Source organism: Salvia splendens, chromosome 19 (genome assembly GCF_004379255.2).
Source record: "Salvia splendens isolate huo1 chromosome 19, SspV2, whole genome shotgun sequence".
In the NCBI taxonomy this organism is placed as follows: Eukaryota; Viridiplantae; Streptophyta; class Magnoliopsida; order Lamiales; family Lamiaceae; genus Salvia; species Salvia splendens.
In genome coordinates, this window is record NC_056050.1 from 4,590,883 (window position 1) to 4,614,750 (window position 23,868).

Below are 23,868 nucleotides of genomic sequence, written 5' to 3' on the forward strand. Positions count from 1 at the left end.
TTGTGGTTTTGATGTTGAGACATAACGTTTTAGCATCTTCTACGCACCTCTAGTGGGGGAGTGTTTTGGCGTCTTATCTACTCCTTCTGTGGGGACGCCCTTTGGGAAGTTGTCCGTTTTGAGAGATAAATTGTGTTTTTTTACTCCCGGGACTTGTCGTCTGGGTGATGAAGGAATACGGAGATGCTGACTCTTGGACGATGGAGTACACGATGGGTACTTATAACTTCGATTTTGATGACTATTTTTGTATGGATTGGACGAAAATGAGGTGTGTTTTTCCGATCGAAATCTTCAAAGATGGCGATGTTTTGATGTTGATGGAGAAGATGCGGCTCATCTACTACAGCAAGAAGACGAGGAAGACTCAACAAGTCTGTATATTTAAGGATGCGGTTGCTAAGGAGGATTACTTTACCTTTGCCACGATTTTCACTCGTAGCCTTTTGTCGCTCAAGAGTTTCGAAGTTGAGAATGTTGTCGCGTTATAGTTTGTGTCTAAGGTTTCTTTTGTTTGGTTGTGTGACTGGTGTCCTGGTTTGGGGTTATCATGTCAACCCGAAAACGCAGTATCTTGTTTTAGTTCATAATGTTTGTCTAACTTTTGTTCGTGGTAAGGTTTCTTTATCATGGTGTTCTGGTTCGGCTTTATCGTGTCCACTGGCATTGATATATCATGCCTAGTGTTGTTTGGGTTAGTAATGTTAATTTACAATTTGTCGTTATCGAATCATGGCAACAACAATTCAATCACATTGTTATCATGTTCGTGTTGTTTAAGGTTTTCTTATCGTGTCAAAAAACAGAGAAACAGAGTACAAAACTGTATCTTGCTTTTTTCTTCTAATATGATTTGTGAAGATTTCTTGATTTTATTTTGTGTTCGTGATAGAACAGAATGAAAAGGATTGGTAAAAAAGGATTTGGAAAAAGAAGCGCCATTAATCTTATTGTTGAACATGAGTCAATGTTGTTATTATTTTGAGACAGAGAAAGGAAGAGAATTTATAGTCATTGCTTACTTGTGAAGCAAGTTAATTCAAGAAAACAAATGTAAATAAAGTAGACTAATATTATGAACTAAAACGAGATAACATTCTCAATTCCGGAATTCTTGAATGAGAAAAGACTAGGGGTGAAAATCATAGCATAGGTAAAGTATTCCTCTACAGCTCCATCCTTAAGCATACCGACTTGTTTAATAGTTCTCGTCTTGTTGGAATAGTAGATGAGCCTACTGTCGTTCAGCGACATCAATAGTTCTCGTCTTGTTGGAATATGTCAATAGTAGATGAGCCTACTGTCGTTCAGCGACATCAATATGTCACCATCCTTGAAAGCTTTGATAGGATTAACAAATGGCATTTTACTCTTGAGTAATATCGCTAGTACTCAACGTGTATTCTATGGTCCAAGATTCTTCAACTTGGTATTTCTTCATAAACCAGATGACAATTTCATCGGGATATGAGTAACAAATACAGAGGCAGTCACTCAAAACAGACAATATCTCAACACACAAGTTCTCGTGTTCAGCTATCATAGGAGGAGCAGAGAAGATACTAAAACATTCGGTTTCAATATCAAAACCACAAATTCGTACGGGATGAATCGAATTACTTACAATCCAATGGAGATTTCCATTACGTATAATGCATCCACCGCAATATAATTTGACACCAGATGCCGCACCGGTTTCAACGCGCCTCCATGTTCTTGTTTCTAGGGTGTATACATATGCATAATGAGGGTCGGATCCGGCGTCCCCATTGAGGCAGACCACCTTATATTGCCCACTTAATTTGCTCACACCAAATCCTAAACGCGACCCAAATTCTTTTGAGATGCATTCCTCAGGGCAGAAGAGCCGGATATATTGACGAGTGATCGGATTGCATATAACCAGAGGAATTTGAGCATGCCCTAACTCTGAGTATAGAAGAAGCAATCCATTAGCGGCCATGCCTGCCATGTATGCTGAGTATGTGTTAGGACACGTGGGGTTTTGATTATGGAATGATAGGATTTGACGAAATCATCGGACTTGAACAAATCGCGCCATGCGTTGCAAACCGACTTGCTGATTTCAAGGATTCGGACACAGAGGCGTGAAAGGATGTTGGTGGTGAGTTCTGATGGTAGATTCGTGAAGAAATCTTTCTTCGTTAGTGGATAGTTTCTGAACCTCTGATGTTCAAAAAAGGCTAATGATGATGAATAACAAGAATTAGGGATTAGGGTTTCTCGTCTTGGGTATATCTATCATAATATAAAGGGTCAGTTTAATGAAAAGACTTTTTTTGCCCTTTTTGGCAGGAAATTATGAAGCTATTTTGTTTGCCCTTTTGGTCATTTTGAGAATTGACAACCATTGTATAGAAAAAAGGCCGCTCCTATGGAATAATAGTGGCTTCTCAAATAGTCCAACCAAATGCAAACTTCTTGAACAAGATTTGAAACACTTTTAAATAGATGGACTAGAATTTGCATTTTGTGGACTAATTTTGTGATTGCAGTATAGCAGGTTTGGTTCTGCTTGGAATCCGGCGACAGCTGGCGGGTGAGGCGACGAGAGAGATGTCGGAGATGAAGGGAAGCGGCGACGCTGCTGTTGTGCAGGATGGGTTACTGCGGCGGCGGTTGTGCAGGAGGGTCGACGGCGGCGGAAGCGGAATAAAGAGAAGGAGAACCGACGGCGGTGGCGGCTGGACTCGCACGCCGGCAAGCCCGATACCTGAGAGTTACGAGAGAGAGGGGTTGGTGACCGGCGACGACGGTTGGGTGGCGTGGAGGAGTCCACAAGCCGGTGGCCAAGAGGTGGAACCGCGAGAAGGAGAGAAAGGCGGCGACCATGGCATGTAAGGCAGAGCAGCGCCGCGAGGGAGGAATGCGCGACAGGCGGGATGAGCGGCGAGGCTGTGTGGAAGAAGAGCGGCGAGGAAGAAGGAGCGGTGCTCTGGCTGGGGAGATGCTTTCCGCCGCCGGTTAAGGAGGAGGAGGAAGGAGGGAGGGAGAGAGAAACTTGAGAGAGATGGAGGCGTCGCATGTTGTATTAGGGTTTTAGAATATTATTAATTTATTGTATATTGTTTGAAATTTTTATTTAATATTTTGTAGGCTTTTTGTACTTATTATAATCAATTTATAGTACATCTTTCTTGATTAAATACAGTTTTTAATTTGCATTTTTTATTTATTGAACTTTGTTTTTTAAATAATTTTTTTAATAAATAATTAAGTTTATATATAGTTAGAATTAAGTTGACTTTGATTTACTTACATTTCTATCTTTTAGACTTTCCAAAATTTTGAAATATGTATATATTAAATTTAAATTTGGCTAAACCAAAATAATTATAAAAAATGAAGTTAAATTAATGTTATTATTAAACAAAGAACAATATTGCATCACAAGAATATTTTTATTGATACGAACACATGCTATGTGTTAGTTTCGTGATGTTAGATCGTATACTTGATGTTACTTCTACTCAAGAGGGAAAAACAAAATTTTAAAGTCTCATAGTATATAGTTAGAATTGAGTTAACTTTGATTACTCATATTTCTCCTTTTAGATTTTTCAAAATATTGGAATATGTAACTATATTATCACATATTGAAATAAAATTTGGCTAAACCAAATAATAATGAATAAAATATCAAATAATAATGATAAAAAAGCAAAACTAAATTAGTAGCAATATCAAACCAAGAACAATATTGCAGCACACTTAACATTTTTATTAATACGAACGCATACTATACGTTATTTTCTTTATATTAGATCGTAAATTTGGTGTTACTTCAACTCAAGAGGGACGATATAATTTTCAAGTATTTTTTATTTTTTCTTAGTTTATTTTTTCATGTTTAGGTATATTTTCCTGTATTGAATTTAAATTTGGCAAAAACGAATATATTAATTGTGAAAAAATATTTATTTTTGTATTTGTTTGCTCATGTTGGCCTATTTCTTAAAAGACATTTTTTTAGTCATTGACAATTGTGTGTTGCAATTTCAAGAGTAACGAGTCCATGAATGATTAAAAGTTTTAGTCTATACTGAGGGGTAATTACACCTTACATACAAAATGTTTCACTAATGTTTTAAATTTGTAAAAAAGTTTTAAGTTAGCATATATCAGACAGAAAGTTTGATTATTGTTTTTAAATTTTAATATTTTGAGTTATTCAGTTGGATTAGTATGAAATATAAATTTCAATGTTGCTCACGATTCTCATTGTTGCAATATTGGAAACTTTTTTCAAAAAGTTTGAAAAAAACTACTACTATCTCATATTATCAACCAAGCTATTCAATATTTTCAGTTTAAATTAAAAAAAAAACTATTGCTATGTGCATTTGGTCAATTTAGATACTTTATGCTATGATTCTAAATTCTTTTAAATATCAAACTCTACAACCATTCAATAAGAAGCAATACCTTCTCTAATTTGTTTTTATTTTTTTATTTCTATTAAGCTCTACAAGTTTAATGGTAATAAGGCTATTCCATGTAAAAAAGTTGCATTGGCCCACTGGATATTTAATTAAAGAAACAAATAGGGAAAAAAACAATGAGAGAAATAGAATTAGAGTACTACGTGTTTAAAATTCTACCATTCTACTACTTTTCATATGATAGTGGTTACGTTTAACCATAGCAACCCCCGCTATGTTATAATATAACACAGCAGAGGATTCTCCCCATCTTACACGTGCTTTTATTGAATGTGTTTTTATTATATATATCTCATAAAACAAAACGTCTATTAAATTTAGATGTTTGTGTAGTGTTTTTTGTCGTTTATCACTTTGTGTGTATTTGTGCCTTTTGTATATGCATTTTATTTTTGTGCGTACTAATGTAATAATTGGGTGAAAGATATAGCCATACATGGTTTATGGTTTTATATATTCATTTATTTTATATTTATAATTTGAAACTTTTATGTCTCGTGCATAGCACGAGTGTTAAAACTAGTTTTTATAAAACGAGTTATTATCATAAGATATATTAATGCCCTAAATCTTGTACGCTACTCTACCGCTTGTACTAAAAGGAAAGATTTAAACTAAAGAAATATACACATAAGAAAAGATCTAAAGATACTCGTAAGGAAAAGATCCAAAGTAAAGGAAAGATATCAAGCTAGAAAATCACTCTTTTTAATTTGGCTCTTCTTTTATATTTTTGCAATTTTATAACCTCTTAACAAAGAAAAGTTATGATAAATTAAATTAAAGCCCTAATTCTAATTAACACGATACAACGCAGCGGCTATTTCATCTTCCTCTTCCTCTTCATCGTTTGAACAGCAGAAATGGTGCAAGATTTCTTCACAAATCTACCAACAGAAATCACAACCGACATCCTCTCACGCCTCTCTATCCGAAGCTATGCAATAAGCAAGTCCGTTTGCAAAGCATGGCTCAATCTGCTCGATTCCGACGATTTCGACAAGTCGAAACTCAAAACCCCGCCCGCCCTAGTTCGCTTTAATTTTACAAAGAGGAACTCAACTCGGTGCACAATTTTCGAAATTGAAGACGAAGATGAAGCCGATTTGGAGAGCCATGATCGTCACTACAATCGTCTCACGGATTTGGAGATCCCTCACAGAAACATAACATCAATGGAATGTGTAGCTGCTAATGGATTGCTTCTTCTGTACTCACCATCACCACAATATATTCCTCATGTATGCAATCTCATCACTCGTGAATATACCGAGCTCAGCTACCCTGAGGACTACATTCCGTATCGATTGTTGCAACTTGGATTCGGTGTGAGCAAAATAAGTGGGCAATATAAGGTGGTTTGGATCAATCCGGAAACGGGTTCCGACTTTCATTGTGTATATACCCTCGGAACAGGCACATGGAGGCGCGTTCAAGCCGGAGCTGCTTCTGGTTTCCAATTCTGTGGTCACCCCATTTTATGTAATGACAACCTCCATTGGCAAGTACTCCTATATGATTCGACGAATTTCATATGGGCTTTTTGTGGTTTTGACGTTGAAACGGAATGTTTTAGCATATTCCCTTTCCCCTTCCCTATGGGAGATGGATCGGGGTATTTATCTGTTTTGAGGGACTATCTGTGTTATTCTTGCTATGCACACGATGATGAAATTGTCAACGGTGAAATTGTCATCTGGATGATGAAGGAATACCTAGTCGTTGAATCTTGGACCATAGAATACAAGATAAGTATTAATGAATTAGATTTATCTTTTTGCAGGCGTTATGTATTTGTAGAAGCAATTAAACTTTTTAGAGATGGTGATGTTTTGATGTTGGTGGACCGTTCTATTCTAGTCTACTACTCCAATAAGACAAGAACTCTTCAACAATTCGATAAGTATCAGGATGCAGATGCGAAGGTGTACAATACCGCCGTGATTTTTTATCCTAGCCTTCTCTCTCTCAAGAATTTCGGATTCGAGAATGTGATCTCGCTGTAGTCCATAACTTTAGACTACATTTTTGGGTTCATGTTGAATTTTTGTGTTCGGGTTTGGTAATGTCGTGTTGAATAGAAAATGTAGTTTAATTTATTCATTCGAATGAATCAATGCGATTTTATACACAGAGTTGTTACAACAGTGGAACTATCAACTTCTAATTTCATTTTTATGTGTCGTTGTGAGTAAATTATCTAACACCATGAAATTATTAGCCATACACATACAAATTAAATATAAGCAGTGTTTCGAAAATTGGAACGGACCGGCTGAACCAGTTAAGCCGGGCGAACACATCTTTTATTAACAATGTACTCCCTCCGTCCCGGATAAGACGACACCTTTCTTGGCCGACACGGGATTTTAAGAGTTATTGGTTAATGTGTTTAATTGGAGTGAGAAAATGTGAGTGTAAGTATTAAAATAGCAAAAGAAAGAAAGATACATATTTTAATAGGAGTGAGAAAAAGTACCAAATAACTGTCGCATTGATCAATCCGATTCGGAGATATAAATCACCTTATAATTGAGCCGTCCTGAATCTTTAAAATAGGCATGTTCGGTGTGTTCGTGTTTAATGTTTTTCTTATGAACTGGTGTTGAGCTTCAAGATTGCTCTGGTCAGGTGGCAAGATACCTTGTGATTTGTGAAGATTTCTTGATTAGGTAAAACAAAGTACCATTAATGCTATTATTTTTCGTTGAACATAAGCCAATGTACATGTAACTACTATTTTTGGAATAACTGCCAAGCCCACGGTGTCAAAGGCGTCTGACATTGTTTGGCTACAGTCGTTCTGTTAACAAACCAGTTGATGGTCCTCCAGAATGTAATATCAATGATAGCTCTAATTGGCAGTTCCCTTGTAGATAACAACACATTGCTATAACACTCGGACATGTTAGTACATGTCTCACCCCATCGAAGAAATTCATCGTGTGTCATAGTCCACTGCGATCTATCTAAGGTGGTTTCGAGGTACCTCAGAGCTTCTGGACTCACCTTTTCTAAGTCACGTCTTGCACTCAAATATCTCCGCTCTTCAATTACTTCACCCATTATCCATACCCATTTCTTCACTCCGGGGCTTTGTGTCTTTGAAACACATTCGCTCTGACGTTCACTTAACAGTATCGATGATAACCTACTGGTACCTCTTTCCACACATCAGACTGCATGGCATTTATAATGCTTTGATGTTTGTCTGATATTATGCACATTTCCGTGTCATGCTTTAAAATATGCACTCTGACAAGATTCAAAAACCAATTCCAACTCTCATTGGTTTCTTCATCAACAATAGCAAAAACAACAGGCAAACAGTTCTTATTTGCATCGTAACCAACTGCAGCAAGTAATTTACCGTTAAGTCTTCCACGCATGTGAGTCCCATCAACTGATAAAACCGGCTTTGCTAGTTGGAACGCCTCTATAGCTGGCCCAAATGCCCAAAATCGGAACACTTTTTTATTACCTTGACTCAATATAGGGTCATGCAACCACTCAACGATTGTCCAAATATTTTGTCTATGCAACTCAGTGAGGTAGTTGGGGAGTTATCTGAATGACCCCTCCCACCCACCATATACAAGCTCAATAGCTTTTCTGCGAGCATACCATGCTTTCTTGTAGCTGATTTTCAAGTAAAATTTATCTCTGATATATGTAACTACCGCAGAAGGCTTGAATTCAGCATCGTTTTAAATTTGATTTCGAATACAGAGAGCAATCATGGATGATGTAAGACTAGCATGTTCGCTTGGATTGTGATCTCCCATATAACAATGACGATCAACCCATGAGTTGATGGACCAGCTACCATCGCGTTTCTTAAATGTTGCTTTAACCTCCCAATTACATGGGTATCGTTGGCCGAGGTCCTTGCCTTTTCTTTTCGGACCAAATGGGTCCCTACAAATTGCATGCCATCTTTTGGTTTACTATCCATAACCTCATACATCCGACCTGTTCCCACATGCCATAATGTTTCAACAATTTTAAATAGCAATTTGCTATTAAATTTCGTTCCCACATCTATATGTCTTGGATTATCATCGTCCCAATACCACACATCTTCTTCACCCACTCCATGGTCATCTGAAACGTAATCTCGACAGCCTTCACATGGTAATGATCAATAAAAATGGTAACCCTTCAAGCACATACACTACAAAAATTCGCTAATTAGTAACAGAGATTTCCGTCACTAAACAGTGAAATTTTTGCACTTAATAGATTAGTGACAGATAAAGCTTTGGCAGATCCGTCAATAATAAACTTATTAGTAAAAAGTTTTAGTGACGAAATTTCCATCACTAAATTTTTTGGGACAGAAATCATAGGCTACTGTTTCGCTTTAGTGACGGAGTACCCTGTCACTAATTAGTGACTGGCACGTTTCCGTAACTAATTCTGTCACTAGTTGTTGAGCTATTCAATTCTGTCACTAATTCCGTCACTATTTTGCATTTTATTGTAGTGATAATCGGGAACAAGTTGCTCACCAAGAAGAGATGGTTGTACATAGTTCTCAACCATCATATCAAGTGTCTCATCGTCTGTAGAATCTTCACATGATTCTTCACTATAATCAGGATGACTTGGTTGAGAACTACCTGAATTATCTGACACCTCCAGAGTGTCGTCTCGAGGAGGGGACAATCAGAACTATCAGAACCATCACAATTATCAGAACTGTCAGAACCATCAGATGTCACATTTGGTACATCTAGTTGTTCATCAACATCCCTCCTAAATGTGTTGAATTCAAAGCTATGATGTAACACCACGGAAAATTGTGACTTTTTAAATTATTTTTATTTGATGACTTATTTTATTTTGATTAATGTGGATGTTGAATGAGAATTTCTTTTGGGGAAATTGAGTCTCTATGTGTTTGAGTTAATTATGTGAAATTAGTTGTTGTGAGTTATGTAAGTTAATGTGATTAAGCTTCCAATGTGTGAATTAACTTAAATGGGATAATGCATAATCATTCTAGCCATTTTATTTGAAATTTTCGGCCCTCTTATTTATTGGAAATAATACTTTCTTTCTTGGATTTAATTAATTGCTTTGGATATTTATCCAAATTAAATCCAAACCAAATTATCCCTATGCTATTCTACATGATTTTCGACCCCTTGGCCATCCCTTGAGATTTTCGAAATCTCCTGTTAATTAAGAGAGAGAATTATTTTTGTAGATTTAATTGGTATCTTGTTTATCTCTTTCCTTGAATTAAAATCCAATTAAATCTTACCATATCTTGCCAAATCTCTCTATATCCTATTTTAATTAGGATTTGATTCTTTCTTTCCCTAAAACCTCATAATTTTCGCCCATATGCCTTTCAATTACTTGTGAGATTAATTTGTTTGTTACCTATTTTGTGGGAGTCATTTCTTATAAGAAATTACCAAATTTAAATCCTATTCCTATTTGATTTGGGGATTTAAGTATTTTCCTTGATTTTTTCCATTATACACGCCCTTTTTTATTTCTCCACTTGGAGATGCTTGAATTATTTTGTTACCTTATTTATGAGATACTCAATATCTTTTTACCTATTTTGTGAGTATCTTTCTCTCCAAGTAAATACCAAATAAATATATATGCTAATTAAATAGCAATCTTTGAAAATTACTCCCCCACATACTACACGCCTATTTTCCTTTTAATGATGGGATTTATTCATTGACCTCTATTTTATTCTTCCACAATTTTAATTGCTTTATTTAATTGTGGGATTTATCCTAGACTATAAATTAAAAGAACCCTAACCCTAGCCCTCATATTTTCGCCTCCCTCTTCTCTCCATACCACACGTCTCTCTCTTCCCCTCCTTCTCTACCAATCCTTCACCAATCCCTTGTTCTTGCATCATTGTGGAGTTGGAAATTCAAGATTCATCGAAGAATCGCATCATTCGTCATTCCTACCGATTGATTTTCAAGAGAAATGTATACTTTGATTCATCTTTCTCCTTCTTACCATTGAATCCATGTTTCTTGATCCCCTTATGCATATAGTGAGTGTAGAAATCGTAGATCTAAAAATTAATCGGTTGGGAAGGATGTTTGCACGAGAAAGTATATGTTGCGTGTATGTATGTGTGTGTGTGAATTTGTGGATGATTCATTGGTGAATGCTATGTGTAAATAGGGGAACATGGTTGTGATGTCATTTTTGAAGCATGAATATGTGTTGAAAGCATGAATATGTATGTGTGGACGAATGATAGATAAACCCTAGTTTGTAAATATTGAGCATTAAAACTGTGGTGTTCGGACAGTAGGTTCCGACGAGTGTTTGGCCGACCAAACGATCTTATTTTGGTACAAATTTTTAACTGAGTGAAATTTTAAGTATCTTCTGTGTTGTGTCAAAATTTCAGCCCCTTTTTAAGAAAGATGAATGTTTAACGAATTTTTCAATCAAACTGCGCAGTACTGCCAGAATTGTGTGTTCCGTCTAGTGAGTTTCATTTTTTTTGGACCGATTAAAAGACATGATTTTGGTGTGAAATTTTAACTTAGTAAACCTTTATGTTTCTACTGTATGTTGACCAAATTTTATGGTCATATGAGGTCGGATGGAATTTTAATGATTTTTACAAAACGACTGCGTTGTTCTGCCAGATTCATGTCTTGATTGAAATGGTCTTGTTGGCAAGTTTTGAATGAAATACATGAAATGGTCTGAGTAGGGCCGCAAACCCTATCAGGCTGTGTACACATGTGTCACGACCGCATTTTCTAAGGATAGAAAACACGGTTGATCGCGACTAGGGGAGGATTAAAGAAGCGGGGAAGAAAGGGGAAAATCAACACAACTCAACCATAGCCCGAAACAAATGGGAATAGCTCGAAGTAAAATCAGAGTTTTAACAAAATAGACTTGAGTCTTTTAAGATGCACAACGGAAGCAAATGAACGCGGTTCCATGTATGAAGACATGAACCTCCGAGAGTCAAAATCTGACTGAATTAAATGTCTTGTCTCAATAGCACTTCCTCCACCACTTCGCTGCTCAACCTGCACATTTAGAAATATATGCAGGGCTGAGTACAAAAAGTACTCAGTGAACACATTGCCGACAATTACACATATACATTTGAAAATATTGTCAAGCCATCATCACAGTAACACTCGGGTGTTGTTGAAAAGACCCGAGCTTACTAAAAATATCACATTGGACTGCAGTCCCTTTTTTTTCCTGTACTTAGCCATATCTGATCACATTGTGCCGTCGAGATGGTGTTCTCGCACGGTCACCTTCTCTGCCCAACATGTCAGAGGTATTCTTGTGCCGGGAAGGTGGCCACCTTCCTCGGTCACCTGCTCTGCCCAACATGCAGAGGGAGCTTGTGTACACTAGTCCGAGTGGGGACACCACCCTCACTGGGACCCGAATTCGACTTATATCATCATTCATAATTCACTTGGCCGTAGCCAACAGATAGGCATCATACACAAAAACATTTAAGGCAAGACAACATCTTTAAAAATCACGAACATGTGTTCAAGTTTTCATAAAATACAATTTGTATTTTTAGTATAAGAAAGCTCACCTTGTTCGTTTAGTTCCTTTAACTTGAATTTCTTACTCCGACCTTACTTGCGAAAGCACCCTTTTGAAAATATCACAATATAATAATACACTAATTAGACTCAAGGACAAAACTACTTACATTAGAATGCATGCACCCTCATTAAAGTCTTTTATCTCGTTTCTTGATTTTCGCGTATTTTCGATTATTCGGCGGCCGCCCAAGGCGTCACGTGCGACTCCAGTCGGCCGCTCACGCCCATAAGTCCTCTGTTGGCTCCTCGTATTTCCCTCCCCGATATCGAATTAAAATCCCAAAAATTACAAAAGTGCACAATTAAATTATCGCAACCATTTCCCCTTGAAAAAAAATATTTATTTCGGACTTAGGATAAAATTATTCATCCTCCGAAATATTCTGGGATTAATTAAATAATTCTCAACAATAAAATTATCGGTCCAAGTATTAATTAATTTGACCCAAGATAATTGTTATCTTAGCCCACCTTATTTCTCCAATTAAAACTTGAGCCCAACACAAAATAAAAGAGATCCCAAAACATAAGTAAATTTCGAAATTGGACTTCCCTTCATTTATTTACTGCACCCCAATTGTTAAAAGGAATTGGGCTCAAAATTAAATTCTTCCCCTCCCTTAGCCCAAGTAACTAATTTATTAGTCCAACAAAAAACAAAACCCACATACTCCACCCCCACTATCGGTTTCTTCCTCTCTCAACACTATTCACACTTCTTCCCCAAATTGGACAAATCTCTCTCTCTTCTTTCCGTCGACCAGCCATCCCCCGGCGTCGCCGTCGCCGTCGCTCCTCTCTCCACTCTCTCCCTCTTATCTCCTCTCTCAGCCTCACGCCGTCGCTCGCCACCCCCCTCCGCTGGTCCAGATTCGTCGCACCGCCACCACCGCTGCGGGTCTGCCGACGCCGTGGGTTCGCGCCCCGCCGTCACCGAGGATCTCCCCCCCAGCCGCCGACGCCGATTTGCTGCCGTTTCAGATCAGCCGCCGCTACCGGAGTTGTCCGTCAGTTTTGGCAGCTTCGTTTCCACCCCCGAAACAACTCCGATTAACTCCGCAGATGAGGTTTTAATTTGATTCTATGGATTAAACTCCGATTCTTTAAGTCAGTTTGCTTTGATTCATTCAATTCGGAGGTCGGTTTTCATGTGATAAGATTCTCAATTTATGCTTACCTTGGTTGTAGGACTTAGTTGTCTATTTTATAAATTTGGTGAATTCTGGACAATCGTGTCTACTTGGAAGACTTAATGGTGAAACTCGGAGCATTTGTTGTGTTATTGTGAGTTCTTGATGTAATATGTGATACGGTGGTGCCTAGCATGTGTGTTCCTATATTTCATATCAAGTGTGAATGGATGTATATGCATAAAGAAAATGAAAGGAGGCTTGGGGTTACCTTTTTGATATGGAAACAAAGTGTCGTTGGATTGTAATTTGCAGTGCTTGACCCTACAATTTTGTGCAAATATCCCTTCTTGGACTTCTCTATCCTACGTTGGGTTGGCGTGTGCAGAAAAAATTGGTGTGCGTAGAGAAGTTAGGATTTGTGTGGGTGAGTGACAAAAAGATTTATATATATATATGTACATATACATAAAACATGCAAGTGAGACTTATCTTGTTGTCAGGGATATGATTTCATCCTGCACTCATTAAATGCATTTAATGCAGCATTAAATGCTGCTGTCGAAAAAAATCTGATCGAGTCTATCTTCTCCTTTCTTTATGATTAATCTCTTTTATTATATTATTAGTATATTTATTGTTTAATTTGGTGCAGGAAGAAACTCGATTCAAGCTCGTGGCTGTCCGCGTTAAAGTACCCGATTTTCTTAGAACGCATGATGCATAGATTAAATTTTGTTTGACTTTTGTTGAATGTATCGGACATTAAAATTTTGATTTTTGGATCTTATTTATTTATTTATTTAAATTTATTATACTCACATAGATGTAATATATTTACGTGTTCTATTCACTTGCCTAACGTCAAAACAAACAACGACAATCTATCGTAGCTCGGATTTAATCGCATAAAGGTCACTTATATAGATAATCAAGCTAATAATATAGTTTCTAATAATATCGGTTTGGAGGGTCGTTACAACATGTGGGATCGGGAGCCGTCCTAGCTAGTCGGCCGGTCTCGTGGGCGAATAGTGTGGCCACACTTTCGTCGTACTATGGTAAGAGGATGTGATTGATTGGTTGCTTGATGAGAAAGTGGGGAGATTGGTTTGACTGGCCAGTCTACGAAAAATGTTTTGTGATACTCGATGATATTCTTTTCTAAAATGTTAAAACTCGAGTTCACTATGGTATGGATGACATAACTTTTATCAAATATTTTGGCATGTGTCCACTGAGTATATCAAGTATTCAGCCCTGCATATATTTTCCCTATGTGCACGTTGAGCGGGATGTTGCGGCGGATGTTGAGTCGAGCCTTTAGATTTCCGGATGCGTCGTGTCTTCATACAAGGGCGTCATCCTATGACTCTCTCTAGATACTTGATTTCCGCTGTCTTGTTTAAATTGCTTTCCTTCTAAAAGTCTTTCATTTTTCCCCACACTATGTTATGACACTATTTAAATGATTAAAATAGTCCTTTCGAAGTTTGGTCGATTTTCGTGTTAAATGTTGTCTTTTATTGTTCCCCCATTTCTTCCCCGCTTCGTAGTTCCTTCCCTAGTCACGATTTCCCCGTCTTTACTATCCTTAGTAAGGGCGGTCGTGACATATGATGTTCATCATCCCTCCTAGATGTCCCGACATCGAAACTATGATGTTCGTCCCTCCTAGATGTTTAACATCATGATGAATGGTAGGTGGTTCAAATTGCAAAGTAGTAGTAACAGGAGTATATTCAATAAACAGTTCAATTTGACGTGGATTTTCAGCAAACATATACTCCAACAAATTCTCATCCACTGGTGTAGCTATATAATTGACCACTCCACTAAAAGCCACAAGATGCCTCCATGTTAAATCAATCATATGTGCAGCCAAATCAATTCCAATTTTTTCACATATAATTGAAACTAGCTGATAATAAGGTATCATTTCATTCAATATAATACTCCCTCCGTTCCACATTAATAGAGGTGTTTCGTTTTGAGCTCTCATTTTGAAAAAATTATAATAAATAGTAAAAGTGGAGAGAATAAAGTAAGACAAAGAATAATGTAGTGAAGAGTCTTAACTACAATAGTCTCAAAACGAAACGCCTCTATTACTATGGAACAGAGGGAGTAAATGATTTTGCACTAGGAGGATCATAAGCAACACCCAAACCTAGGAGCTGAATAATTTTCCCATTCCAATATAAACTCACAAGCACCATCAATCCTGCAAAAAAAGTACGATAAAACATCATATACTCTAAATTCAACAAAATTAAATATTCAACAAAGATCAATACCAAATTTAACAAAATTCAACAATAAATTACCCTAATTCTATAACAAATAATATATGGAGTAGTTTACAATTTCAATCCCAAGTTTAATAGAATGCTTCGATTATATATTTAGTTTACAATGGCTAAATATAACTAAATCAATGGCTAAATTCAATGTTTTCTTCTCACAACTAAAATATAGCAATAATAATCGAAAATAAGGGTAAAAAATTACTTAACAACCCTTAAAATAGGAATAAGAGTAGCTAGATGTCGGATTCACTTCGATTTTCGCCGGCTAGAGACGTTGGGAGCGAGGGGCCTCGCTGAGAGTGAGAGAGTGAGCGAGGTGCAGAAGCATTCTGAACTGGATTTTGGATCCAAGGTAAACACGCTATAGGCTCATGCGTGTATAGTTAAAAACGTAAGAGGGTGATGCGTGTTTAAATTAAACAAGCGAGAGAGGAATGCGTGTTTGAATTAAACACGCGAGAGAGGCTCGCGTCTTTCCCTTCGATGGAATTTTTTTTGCGGGTACAAATTGTTAAAATTTTTAATATCTTGTCCCACATTAACTTGGTAACGATCCTAGCTTACCTATAAAAGTATTGATAACCCCCCCCCCCCCCCTTATAAGGCCTTTTAAGGGGTGAGTGGCCCATTTCTAATATGGTATCAGAGCGGACCCAAGTCGATGATGGATTTATCTCTTTATCTCTTCTCTTGTCTTCCCACGTGATGGAAGTCCGATGTGTCATTCTGGCCCACACGTGAGGGGCATGTTAAAATTCTTAATATCTTGTCACACATCGACTTGGTAGCGATCCTAACTCACCTATAAAAGAATGGATATCCCTTCTCTTATAAGGCCTTTTAAGGGGTGAGTGACTCATTTCTAATATAAATGGCGGATAAAAGCTCCCAGAAGGTAGTTTCATGGAAAAAGCCTCACATCCATCGGCACTGGCTACGCCCTCGCCCTCGGCTTCCTCGTCCTCTTCTCCACCTTCCTCCTCGCCTCCTACATCTGTTATAGCTCCGCAGCACCCGCTCCGCCGATAACAGCGTCTTCCTGTCGCGGATCATCTTTGTCGGCGAGGATGGTGAGAACGAGAGCCAAAACGCCGCCGTCGGCCCAATCCGGAATTCTTCTTCACGAAGAAGAGAGCGGTGGCAACGCAGACGACGGCGTATGCTCGATTTGCTTGTCGGAGTACAGGAAATCGGAGATGCTGCGGATGTGATACGAGTGACCCGCCCAACGCCGAGGACATCGAGGCGGAAGTCGAGAGCGCGGCCTCGCCGCCTTCACCGCGCACGACGGCCGCCACGGGGAGGAAGTTAAGACCAAGGGACCAGCTCAAACCGCCGAGGAAGTTCACTTGTTGAAGCCTTTATTTCTTTTTGCGTCTTTTTTTATTTATTTAATTTATTTCCTTAATTTGGCTGCTATTTTTGTTTGTATTAAGTTGGGCGATTTCCAAGCCCCGTTTGGGTTTTCTTTATTGGTTCTTTCCCGAACGTATTAGGATTAGGTCGAACCAACCCTAGGGTTTTAGTATAAATAGAGCCTTTGTATCACTCAAACATCTATCTATGAAATATAATACGTTGGCTCAATAGCTTTTGCATCAAGAAACCTACTCCTAAGCTGTCGACGAGAATTCTCGCGCACCAGCTGCCCAAATTCTGCCGTCTAAGTCGCGACCTGACACCGGGCGCTCGACGAACGACGACAACGCGTTTCTTGAATTGCTTGGAAATCGACGTTAGGGAATTCGGACCCTAACAACTGGTGCCTTCATTGCATACTCATTATGTCTGGATTGGATGATCGTAGACCGCCGCCGGGACTCCTCACCGGTGGTAACTCACAGTTGGTGTTGGGCGGTATCTCGCGCCGCACATCGACAAGCGCAGCGCGCGGCGACGACCAGCCGCAAAGTCCGCGGCGAGAGGTTCCAGCAACCGGGGAGCCGCCTTCGGACGCTAATGGCACGGTGGTAGTCTCCTCCGCCGGCCTGGACAAAATTCTGGCTCGTTTAGACCGATTAGAGTGCACGATGAACTCGACAAATCGGCGAGGCGACAAGAGGGAGGGGACGCGTGATCTTGAGCCTGATCTCCCCTATCTCTCGGAGGAACAGGATGACGAGGGGTATCCCTCTCCACGCGAGGCCTGGGAGATGGACGACGAGGTCCCCCGGCCTTTCACCCACGGTCGCCGAGACCGTGGAGGGGATATCCGTCGCCGACGAGGCGCAACCCGCGCACTGTATGGCCGCGAAGGCCGTTTCCCGCAGCAGGGTGCGTACCATGATCGCCCCGAGCCTCGGCATCGCACGTGTTGGGATAGGCCGCGAGACCGACCCATGGGGGATGTTGAACGGGGGTTCCGCCACCCGACGTCGTGGGACTCACCTCTACCACGGCACGAATATGGGACACACAGGGCGGAGAGACCAAAGGAGCTTTCTATGAAGGCTCCCCACTTTGACGGAGCAGACGCTAGGAATTGGATTTCAAGGGTCGAGTATTACTTCGACCACTTGGGAATGCCCGATTCTGAGCGCCTACACTATGTGGTCATGCTGTTTCGCCCACCGGCAGCAGAATGGATTTTCAATTACCGTGAAAATAACCCAGTGGTGACGTGGATGGAGTTCTTGGAGGACGTACGTCACAGGTTTGATCCGCAAAGTTTTCGCAATAGCATTGGCCCTCTATCAAAATTGGTGCAGACGGGTTCAGTATTAGAGTATCACGACGCTTTTGAGCGTTATCTTAGTCGGGTAAAGGGTTTGTCCGACGAGGCTCTAATCCCGATCTTCATCACGGGCCTCAAGGAACCCATCCAGGAGAAGGTAGAATTGAAGGAACCACGCTCTTTGGCGGAGGCAATGGCCATGGCCCTAAGGCTGGCGGCGTCGCAGACCGAGCGCCAAGACCAGTCAGGGCGCGGCCGGTGGAGCAACCGCGACACGCGCGGTTCAGGGTCCGCCCAGCCACAACCTAGCATTCAACCAGACGCAGTGGTGAGAGAGGCCCCGAGAACGCCTTTTCGGCCTATCCGGGTCTCGAACGCAGAAAAGGCGGAACGCTCACGGAAGGGCTTATGCTACCACTGTCCGGAGAAATGGACACCCGGCCTTGTATGTAAACAAAAAATATTATCGTACGTGGGCGAGGATGAGGGGGACAATATCATTGAAGGGTCTGACAGCGCTGGGGAAGGGGAAACGATTATCACAGCGGACCTATCACACCTTCACGCACTGGCAGGGGGAACTACAGGTCGCCCGTTTAATGTTGTGGGGACCATTGGCACGACGACCGTGAGTATACTCATTGATACGGGTAGTACGCACGACTTCCTTCATCCCCGGGTGGCTAACCAGTTACAGTTGTCATTAACCCCGATTCGACCATTCCGCGTATACGTGGGGAACGGGGCATCGCTGGTATGCTCGCACATTGCGCGAAAAACTAAGCTCTCGGTTCAAGGGGTGGAGTTCCTTATCGATCTGCATATTATGGAAATTCACGGGCCCGACATTGTGCTGGGAATGGAGTGGCTCGAATCACTGGGCAAAATCTCGGCCGATTTTGTAGGCAAGACGTTGGAGTTCAGTAGGAACGGGGTCAGGATGACCCTACATGGCGTTCTTCCTTCACCACGTCTTATATCCCTACAATCCTTGACATCACTTACGGCCGGTCTTCAACCCACGAGTTCTATGAGATTATTCGGATTGACGCCGACAGTGAGAGCACCGAGGCTCCGCCGGAGGAAGACTTTCCGAGGGATACCCATCCTGAGGTACGGCACGTTTTGGACCAATTCAGGCAGGTCTTCGCAGTTCCGACAGCCATGCCACCACGTCGCGAGTTCGATCATCGCATCCATCTACTCCCGGGGTCTAAACCAATTAATGTGAGACCCTACAGGTACCCCTACTTTCAGAAAACCGAGATCGAGCGGCAAGTACGGGAAATGCTCGAAAATGGACTTATCCAGCGGAGCCACAGCCCGTTCTCCTCACCGGTCCTTCTCATTCGGAAGAAGGACGGGACGTTCAGGTTCTACATTGACTACAGAGCCCTCAACATGGCGACAATACCAGACCACTTCCCAATCCCGACAGCGGATGAGCTTTTTGACGAGCTCGGGAGGGCAAAATTTTTTACTAAATTGGACCTGCGCTCGGGCTACCATCAGATCCGCATGCACGACGCGGATGTATTCAAGACGGCCTTCAGGACACACGATGGTCATTTTGAGTTCTTGGTTATGCCGTTTGGCCTTACCAATGCTCCATCCACGTTTCAAGCTGCAATGAATAGTATTTTTCAGCCTTTGCTCAGGAAATGTGTGATCGTTTTCTTCGACGACATTCTTGTCTACAGCCCGACACTGGAAGAGCACTGCTCTCATTTGACGGAGGTACTAGAGTTGCTGCTGTCACACCAATTCTTTGTTAAGATGTCCAAATGCTCGTTCTGCGGCACAACGGTGGAGTATCTGGGCCACTTGGTGTCAGATGGGGTTCTCAAAGCCGATCCAGCGAAAATCGTCGCCATGACTTCTTGGCCCCTGCCTAAAACGGTCAAACAGCTGCGCGGTTTCTTAGGGTTAACAGGGTACTATCGTCGGTTCGTGGCTAATTACGCCATGATCGCAGCCCCACTCACCGACTTGCTCAAAAAGGAGGCATTCGTCTGGTCCGAGGCAGCCGAGGCGGCATTCACGGCCCTCAAGCAAGCGATGACGACGGCTCCTGTCCTAAGCCTCCCTAATTTCGACAAACAGTTCTGCATGGAAACGGACGCCTCCGACATTGGCATTGGGGCGGTGCTAATACAAGATAAACACCCGATCGCATTTTTTAGCAAGAAATTGGGCCCGCGTCGCCGCGTGGCCTCGACGTATCACAGGGAACTATATGCGATAGTGGAGGCCGTTCAAAAATGGCGTCAATACCTTCTGGGCCGCGAATTCATCATTCGCAGTGATCAAAAGAGTTTGAAGGATCTCCTACAACAGGTGGTCCAAACCCCGGATCAGCACCTTTACGTGCGTAAATTGATGGGTTACAAGTTTAGCATTGAGTATAAGAAGGGCAGCACGAATAAGGCCGCTGATGCACTGTCACGTCGAGATGACGACCGCGGCACTCCCGCCGGCGAACCCTCCGCGACGGCCCGGCCACATCCCGAGACCGCCGACGGGCCTCCAGAGGACGAAGCGGCCTTCTTCGCTTCGGTCGCACAGCCGGTGCCACGAATATTTGAATTACTGCGTAAGGAAGCAGCGGCATTACCCGACGTCCGTGAATTGATCGACCAGATTGCGATGGGCAACGCACCCCCGCACTTCTCATTTGTTGATGGCCTTGTGTATTTCAAATGACGGGTTCTCCTAAGCATCCACTCCAAACTCAAGCGGCCGCTCTTAAGAGAACATCACTGCACACCTCTCGCGGGCCATCCGGGGTACGAAAGAACTTTTCGCTTGCTGTCTGCGGGTTTTTACTGGCCTAATATGCGCAAGGATGTTAAGAAATTCGTCGAAGCCTGCGCCGTGTGCCAATCGACAAAGTACTCCACTCAAAAGCCGGCCGGCCTACTCCAGCCCCTGCCGATTCCTTCGCAGGTGTGGGAAGACGTGTCCATGGATTTCATTACGGGCCTTCCCCCCTCTCGAGGGTACACCTCAATCATGGTAGTAGTGGATCGCCTGTCCAAGTATGCACACTTTGCCCCTTTGCCTACCAAGTTTGATGCGCTCCGAGTAGCCCATTTATTTGTCAACACGGTGGTCAGACATCATGGCTTTCCAAAGACGTTGGTCTCGGATAGAGACTCGGTTTTTCTTAACGCGACATGGGAAGAAATGTTGCGCCTCAGCGGCACCAAACTCCACTTTTCCACGGCCTACCACCCCCAGTCAGATGGCCAAACGGAGGTCCGGAACCGTGGTTTAGAGCAATATCTGCGCGCGTTTGCGGCGGATCGGCCCTCGACATGGTGCAATCAGCTACCGTGGGCCGAGTTATCCCTTAACTGTTTCCACCACGCCGCGTTGGGGACTTCACCCTTCAAGGCACTTTATGGCCGCGAGCCTCCGCTTTTGGTCGCATCACCGCCGTCGGCAAAGACACCCCCGAAGGTTGCAGAATTGATTAGACAACGGGGGACCCTCCTTCGCGAGCTCCGTGATAACCTCGCCCGCGCCCAACAGAGAATGCGGGAGTCCGCCAATAAACGCCGGCGACATGTGGAGTTCGAGGAGGGCGATTTAGTGTGGTTAAAACTTCAGCCCTATCGCCAACACTCGGTGGCCAGGCCACTGTCGGCCAAACTAGCAAGACGATATTACGGGCCGTTTGAGGTGGTAGAACGAATAGGGCCAGTGGCGTACCGCCTGCGCCTGCCAGAGGGGAGTCGTATCCACGACGTCTTTCACGTGAGTCTCCTGCGCGAATTTGTGGCCGGAGAGGGGTCGGTTTCACACGTTCCACTTCCAAGCGATTTTATAGGAGACCGTCCTATCGTTCAACCGGTGGCGTTTTTGGAGTCACAAGTGATGTGGCACGACGGGCAAGCTGTGGAGCACGTCTTGGTCCGTTGGTCCGACGGGTCAGACTCGCCGTCTTGGGAACCTTTGGAGGAAATTCGCAAGCGTTTTCCCAACCTCCACCTTGAGGTCAATGATGCTGTTAAGGAGGGGGGAGTTGATACGAGTGACCCGCCCAACGCCGAGGACATCGAGGCGGAAGTCGAGAGCGCGGCCTCGCCGCCTTCACCGCGCACGACGGCCGCCACGGGGAGGAAGTTAAGACCAAGGGACCAGCTCAAACCGCCGAGGAAGTTCACTTGTTGAAGCCTTTATTTCTTTTTGCGTCTTTTTTTATTTATTTAATTTATTTCCTTAATTTGGCTGCTATTTTTGTTAGTATTAAGTTGGGCGATTTCCAAGTCCCGTTTGGGTTTTCTTTGTTGGTTCTTTCCCGAACGTATTAGGATTAGGTCGAACCAACCCTAGGGTTTTAGTATAAATAGAGCCTTTGTATCACTCAAACATCTATCTATGAAATATAATACGTTGGCTCAATAGCTTTTGCATCAAGAAACCTACTCCTAAGCTGTCGACGAGAATTCTCGCGCACCAGCTGCCCAAATTCTGCCGTCTAAGTCACGACCCGACACCGGGCGCTCGACGAACGACGACAACCCGTTTCTTGAATTGCTTGGAAATCGACGTTAGGGAATTCGGACCCTAACAGGATGCTGCTGGATTATAGGCACTGCTTCCACGTGATGTGCATGGATGCGTGGCTGAAGCTCAACGCATCGTGCCCTGTTTGCAGGAGTTCGCCGCTCCCGACGCTGCAATCGACGTCGCTGCAGGAGCCAGGAGGTGGTGCCGCTGTTGCTGTACTCCGAGTCTCCGACGGGCGGAGGGGTTTGTTGTGTAGGTGGAGAAGGGACACAGAAAGATGGAGGGAGGGATTCTGATCTGCCATAGGTAAGCAAAACTCTTGGGTGTGCTGCACCGGAAAATAGAAGGGCTCGGGGAGGAAGTCAGTCGGGGAATGGAGAAACGGTTGGTTGACTGAAGAAGTTAGCGAGTTGAGCAGGTCAATCACGGAGGAAGGACAAACGGAGATGGATTTCTCATTCGAAAGACTTGTCGAAGGAGGAGGATGGACGAAATGGAGCGGTGGGAAAGGGTGTTGGTGCGGCAGAGGCGGCGGGCTGAGACTTGGAGGATTGGGTCAATATTTTCTAATAAATATTTTTTTAAAATATTAAAAAATATAATTAAAATGCTTAATTGGGTCAAAATCCAATTAAGCACGTTGATCGTTAAATATTTGACGGATCTGTCTGTTTTGGACTTATTGTGGTCCGAATTGAAATATTTGGTATGCAACAATTTAAAACATACTGTTTAAGACCAAAATCGTAAAATGATCATATGTTTAAGACTAATATGAGCCTTTACTCTATTTTCGCCCGTCCCTAAAAATTTGTCACCTTTCACTTTTTCCATTTTTTATAGTGGACCCCACATTCCATTAATTTATTATCTCTCATATTTTATTATAAAACTAATATATAATAGTATGATTCATGCCAAGTTAATGATAGACAAATTATTAGGGGGGTATTAATACGTTATCAAGAGTCGGTTTGCATTTACTATGCACAATCAGAAAACTATTTCCTGAGTTGAAATTGAACAAATTGTGTGAATAAAATTGATATGCACAAAACAAACAAAGAAACTAATATGCATCTTTGAATTTTACAGAAAGGATTATATTTGATTAAAAATAAATTAACAGGATAAAGAGAAGCCCAATATATATAAAGGCCAGAAATCTAGTGAGGTTTATTGTAA

General features: G+C 41.8%; 1 protein-coding gene, 2 long non-coding RNA genes and 1 pseudogene across 3 annotated transcripts; 3 read left to right on the top strand and 1 right to left on the bottom strand.

The window, feature by feature from the left end:
• Positions 1-5,326: 5,326 nt before the first annotated feature.
• On the top strand, positions 5,327-6,469 carry LOC121778892 (F-box/LRR-repeat/kelch-repeat protein At1g09650-like). The gene has a single exon (XM_042176284.1). It carries the CDS (start codon positions 5,327-5,329, stop codon positions 6,467-6,469), a length of 1,143 nt encoding a protein of 380 aa, XP_042032218.1.
• Positions 6,470-11,442: 4,973 nt separating this feature from the next.
• On the bottom strand, positions 11,443-13,804 carry LOC121779325. Its single transcript, XR_006045778.1, has 3 exons — positions 13,457-13,804; positions 12,043-12,102; positions 11,443-11,506 (listed from the first exon to the last, which is right to left on the bottom strand). It is a non-coding gene; the product is annotated as an uncharacterized LOC121779325 (long non-coding RNA).
• LOC121779327 lies at positions 11,923-14,006 on the top strand. The gene is made up of 2 exons (XR_006045779.1): positions 11,923-13,122; positions 13,841-14,006. It is a non-coding gene; the product is annotated as an uncharacterized LOC121779327 (long non-coding RNA).
• A 2,300-nt stretch (positions 14,007-16,306) lies between these two features.
• On the top strand, positions 16,307-22,979 carry LOC121778893 (annotated as a pseudogene).
• Positions 22,980-23,868: the final 889 nt, after the last annotated feature.

Coding starts and splice junctions, on each gene's coding strand:
- LOC121778892 (XM_042176284.1), top strand. CDS start 5,327: ATGGTGCAAGATTTCTTCACAAATCTACCAACAGAAATCACAACCGAC.